The following is a 5,409-nucleotide window of genomic DNA, read 5'->3' on the forward strand; positions in this document are numbered from 1 at the left end:
AGTGCGCTCAATACTCGGAAATGACGGTATTTGACCAAAATATCCGTATTCAATACTTTGCGTTTTGTCTCAAAAACAATGTTCTCACGGGCCCAGTCGACTTTCTTACTGAATACAGGAAGGCGATAAGGCGATACATAGCTGTTCTCTCGAAACTAGAACGTAAATGGGAACAGAGAGAGTCCCTCCTCTTGGCTGTTCCCTGTACACACACAGTATTTCATAGACTATCTATGATTTCAACGTATATATACATATATAAACACACCTGAATCATTAAAAAATGACAAGAGATACATTTTTTTAACTTCATATTGACATTTATTGAGCAAATCCCGCTGGGAGACTGGTCATGATGAGTTTGGACATGGGGATTAAGACATGGGAACAGTAGCACCTCATTTACTTCTTAGTTTAAATTCAAGTCCATCCTATGCATACAAGAATGCATGTATCAGCGCATCTAAAGTATGTTATATCTTATTTCATTTTTTTTTTTTTTTTGCACTCAGGTAAACATAACAGACACTGATATAAAGCATTTTAAGGCAAGGAGTTTCTTCAGGTTTGTTTAAGCTTTCACGTCTTCAAGTACATGTGGTCAAAAGCTCGTCCCGACTCTTTCTGGGTTGTAATTAATGTATACTTGTTAGGTTCTTCTCGGCGGAGATGGCACATCACCTTTCGAATCAGGCTTCTCCCGCGTGCCTAACCCCTCCCACCCTCGAACTAGGAAAAAAACTCTTAAATTCAGAAATATTTCTCTTACTCGCCCTCCCGCGTGTCAAGAATCCCCTTTTTCCGTATTTACTATTGTACATTACATTCCCGCAATACATCCACGGGGGAGGATTGTGCTCCCCTCCCCCTGTCCTGGCATGCAAGCGCTCCCATTCCCTACCGTTAGCTCACCTGTGAACTGCAGAAAGGCAGAAAAATAGGATAAAATGTTTGAATTGCATCTGCGGCTAAGCCCCGATTAAAGCTTTCACTCATACATGCATTTCTGACAATGTTAGCGATTAACGTTGGAGTTCTCTAGTATTTGTTTCGTATGTTGGAGAGTGATTATCTGTATTACATCGCTCTAGCTGTATGATCTTTTGCTATGTTACTTCTGAGTTGGTTGCTTGTTTTCGTGTCCTCCCTCTACCGACCCGATTCCGCTCAGTCGCCCTCGGTCACCTCCTTGATGGACTGGGTGGAGTGCTTCTCTACCTTCTTGGTGGAGACGATCTTCTCCTGCAACACGTCCTCCACTTCCTTCACCGTTTCGGTCACGGTGACCGACTTGGTGACGTGCTTGGAACCGTCTTCTCCGGTGGTGATTGTCTCGACGGTCTTGGTGATGACTACTTTCTGGCTGCCGTCGTCCTTGACCAGACTCTCGTCCACGACGCCATTTGTGATCACGTCCTTCCCCTCCTCCTCTTCCGGGCTACTCTTGTCCATGTGACCGTTGATAGCGACGTCAGCTTCCTCCGTTTTGTCGGCCTTCTCCTCCGATTTCTCCTCGGAAGCCTTGGGCGCCTCGACCTTCGGGGATTCTGCTTTGGGAGATTCTACTTTGGGGGATTCGGTGGCTGGAGACGCGGCTTTTGGGGAGCTGGGTTTGGGGGATCCAGCTTTCGGTGAGCCCTCCTTGGGAGACTCAGACTTTGGTGATGAAGGTTTGGGAGATTCAGGTTTAAGGGACATAGGTTTAGGTGATTCAGACTTGGGGGAGCTAGGCTTTGGAGATTCAGACTTGGGGGAGCTAGGCTTTGGGGATTCAGACTTGGGGGAGCTGGGCTTTGGGGATTCAGACTTGGGGGAGCTGGGCTTTGGGGATTCAGACTTGGGGGAGCTGGGCTTTGGGGATTCAGACTTGGGGGAGCTAGGCTTTGGAGATTCAGACTTGGGTGAACCAAGTTTTGGGGATTCAGCCTTGGGTGAGAGAGCTTTTGGGGATCCGGCCTTGGGAGAGACAGCTTTGGGGGATTCGGGTTTAGGTGAGCCTGCTTTTGGGGATTCAGACTTGGGAGAGCCAAGTTTTGGGGATTCAGCCTTAGGAGAGCCTGCTTTTGGGGATTCAGACTTTGGTGATGCGGGTTTGGGGGATTCAGACTTAGGCGAGCCTGCTTTTGGGGATTCAGACTTTGGTGATCCAGGTTTGGGGGATTCAGACTTAGGCGAGCCTGCTTTTGGGGATTCGGACTTTGGGGAGACGGCTTTGGGGGAGTCAGACTTTGGTGATCCAGGTTTGGGGGACTCAGGCTTGAGAGAATCGGGTTTCGGTACCTCTGTCGTCACAATCTCCTCCTTTTTGGGCTCAGGCTTCGCGGCTTCAGTTTTCGGAGCCTCTGCGCTGGCAACGACTATTTCTGTTTTTTCATCTTTCACCTTCTCGTCTTCTTTCTCATCCTCTATTTTCTCTGATTCGGTGTCATCTTTTTCATCTCCACTTTTGGATCCCTTATCACTGCCTGCATCTTCACCCTGATCCTCAGCCTTCACGTCTGCATCAGCTTTGTCCGTGGCCTCCTCTTTGTCGGGAGAGGCGGCGGTTTCAGGAGCTTTGGAGCACAAAACCGTCTCCTCCACTTCCTCCTCCTCCTCTTCCTCACCTGCCTCTTCTCCTTCTCCGGCCCCGTCTGACTCATCCCTCTTTTCTGACTCATCGTCTCCCTCTGCTTCCTTCTCTTCCTCTTCGCCCTCCTGTTCGTCCTCTGTTTCATCCTTTGTGGGTGCACTGGCACAAACTTTGACTGCAGTGGAAACTACGACATCATCTTCCTCAACCTCCCCCTCTTTACCCTCAACATCTTCCTCCTCCTCCTCCTCCTCCTCTTCTTCTTCTACCTCTTCGCCTTCGGCATCCTCTCCTCCATCTCCGAGTGTGGCGGAGAGCTCCTGGGCGATCTCCGCCAGAGCGTCATCCATATCGGCCTTGTCATCCTCCACCCTCGTCTCCTCGATGATCTCCTCCACAAATTTGTGTTGCACCCTAAGCTTGGGAGCTTCTGATTTAACCGTGGAGATTTTAGAGGAAGTGACGGCGTGGCGATAGGGGAAAGAGCTAAAGTGCGTCTCCTCGCCCTCGAGGAGTTTCCTGTCGCGAGGGAGAAATAGAGAGAATGCGTAAAAAAACATATTTCTAAGAGGTTTGATTGCCAACTGTTGGGATGATTGAGCTTTCATCAAATTACCTGTACGCGGCGATCTCGATGTCCAGGGCCATTTTCACGTTGAGCAGGTCCTGGTACTCGCGAAGATGGCGCGCCATCTCCCATTTGGTGCTCTTGAGCTCATTATCCAGCTGGTGAATGGTTTCCTACACATTGGATTGAGGACGACAAAACTATTTAAAAAAAAAAAAAGGGCTGAAAAGGGTTGTTATTATTATTGCCGTTGGAGTATTCCTGAAATCTAATGTCAATGCGTCCTCCCTGGGCTTTCCAAGCTCTATTACTCAGCAATATTTGAGCTGCTGCAGTGACTTCCCATTAAACCGGCTGCATGTTTGCTTGGAAAGAAAGTCATCTGAGGCCAGGGGCTTTTACGCACCTGAAAAGACCTCCAATCTCGACTGAAATCTACATTTTGGATCACTCAGAGCAGTTCGAAATAGAAAATCTCCACAAATAATAATAAATGCAGTGGAGTTTTTTTTTTTTTTTACCTGCAGGCTGGCCAGATCGTTGTTGTGACGGTCCTCGATGTCGTTCAGCTGCCTCTCCAGGGAGTCCCTGGTGCCGCGGACGGACTCCAGCTCCACGGTCTTGGACTGCAGCTGACGGCGGTAGTCGGCGATCTCATCCCGGGCGGATTTGATGGCGTCCTTGTTCTGCTCGGCGGCCTCGGTGAGTTTGGCGTAGCGGCAGACGAACCAGCTCTCCACCTGCTGCAGGTTCTGGTTGGAGTGTCCCTCCAACTCGCGTCGGATCTCCCGCAGCGCGTCGGTGATGTCCGCCTTCTGGGCGTCTTTCCTCTCCACGGTCACCTGGGACGCCTGAATCTGGGCGATCAACTCGCTCACCTCCTCTTCGTGGTGGTTGCGGATGAAGGCGATCTCGTCCTGCAGCGACTGGACTTTCTTCTCCAGCTCGAACTTGATCAGCTCGGAGTCGCCGGAGTCCTTTTTGAGGACGCGGACGATCGCCTCGGTCTCCTCCCGGATGCGCGCTTCCTCGTCGACGCGCTCCCTCAGCCGCTGGATGTCCTCGTCGATGTGGTCGCTGTCCAGCTGGATCTGCGCCTTGTCGTGCTGGATCTGCTCCAGCACGGATCGCAGCTCCTGGAGCTCCTGGTCGTAGAGATCTCCCAGCTGGGAGCGGGACACCTGCTTCTGCCGCAGCGCCTGGATCTCCGCCTCGATCTGCTTGTTCTGCTGCTCCAGGTAGTGAACCTTGTCGATGTAAACCGCGAACCGGTCGTTGAGCCCCTGGAGCTGCTCCTTCTCGTTGGATCGCTTGTAGTCCCCGTTCAGGACCGACGCTTTGCCGAAGTCGAAGCCGTCGGCGGCGGCGGCGGAGGTCAGCGGCGCACTGCCGGCGCACTGCCGGGACAGCGGTGCGTTCAGACTCCTCTTGTAAGATGCGGTCATCGTGGATCCGGGGCCGCTCCGGGACCAGGATTGGGAGCGGAAGCCGCTGGAGGGGGTGCGGCTGAAGCCGTAGCTCGTCGTCCGGGAGTCCATAGCTCTCCTGAAGGGGCTCCCGACCGGGTCCGCCGGGTAACTCATCCGGTTAGACCGGGGGATCTGCGCCCGAGGCAATGGGGGCGTGGAGTGGATGAGCGGATCTGTGTGTGGAGGTGTAGGTGTGTGTGTGTGATTGGAGTGTGTGTGGCTCCCACGGCGACTGACTTCACTTCTGCCGGCTCCTTATATATCCGAAATCTGCCGCCGAGGAGGAAACTCCCGGCTGCCGTCATTGGCTCCCTGCTGGAGGAGGGGCGGGAACAGACAGACAGACACGTGGCCCAGATAGATAGATAGATAGATAGATAGATAGATAGATAGATATGGACAAACATACATACACATATACATACATACACACATACATACATACAGACGTACATACCTACATACATACACACAGACATACAAAGATACACACATACATACATACATACATACATACATACATATATACATAAATACAAACATACAGACACACATACACACATACATACATACATACATACACACATACATACATACAGACGTACATACATACATACATACACACAGACATACAAACATACACACATACATACATACATACATACATACATACATACATACAGACATACATACATACATACAGACATACATACACACATATACACATACATACATACATACATACATACATACAGACAGACATACATACATACAGACATACATACACATACATTCATACA

The 5,409-nt window shown here is 50.4% G+C and overlaps 1 protein-coding gene across 1 annotated transcript; it reads right to left on the minus strand.

Moving 5' to 3' along the window:
- Positions 1-298: 298 nt before the first annotated feature.
- On the minus strand, positions 299-4,836 carry nefma (neurofilament medium chain a). Its single transcript, XM_086152517.1, has 3 exons — positions 3,662-4,836; positions 3,189-3,313; positions 299-3,091 (listed from the first exon to the last, which is right to left on the minus strand). Exons 1-3 carry the CDS (start codon positions 4,721-4,723, stop codon positions 1,168-1,170), a joined length of 3,111 nt encoding a protein of 1,036 aa, XP_086008643.1. The 5' UTR covers positions 4,724-4,836; the 3' UTR covers positions 299-1,167.
- Between the last annotated feature and the right edge of the window lie 573 nt (positions 4,837-5,409).

This window comes from Fistularia commersonii, chromosome 9, assembly GCF_037954325.1.
Source record: "Fistularia commersonii isolate RoL2024-O1a breed Wild chromosome 9, RoL_Fcom_v1.0, whole genome shotgun sequence".
NCBI lineage: Eukaryota > Metazoa > Chordata > Actinopteri > Syngnathiformes > Fistulariidae > Fistularia > Fistularia commersonii.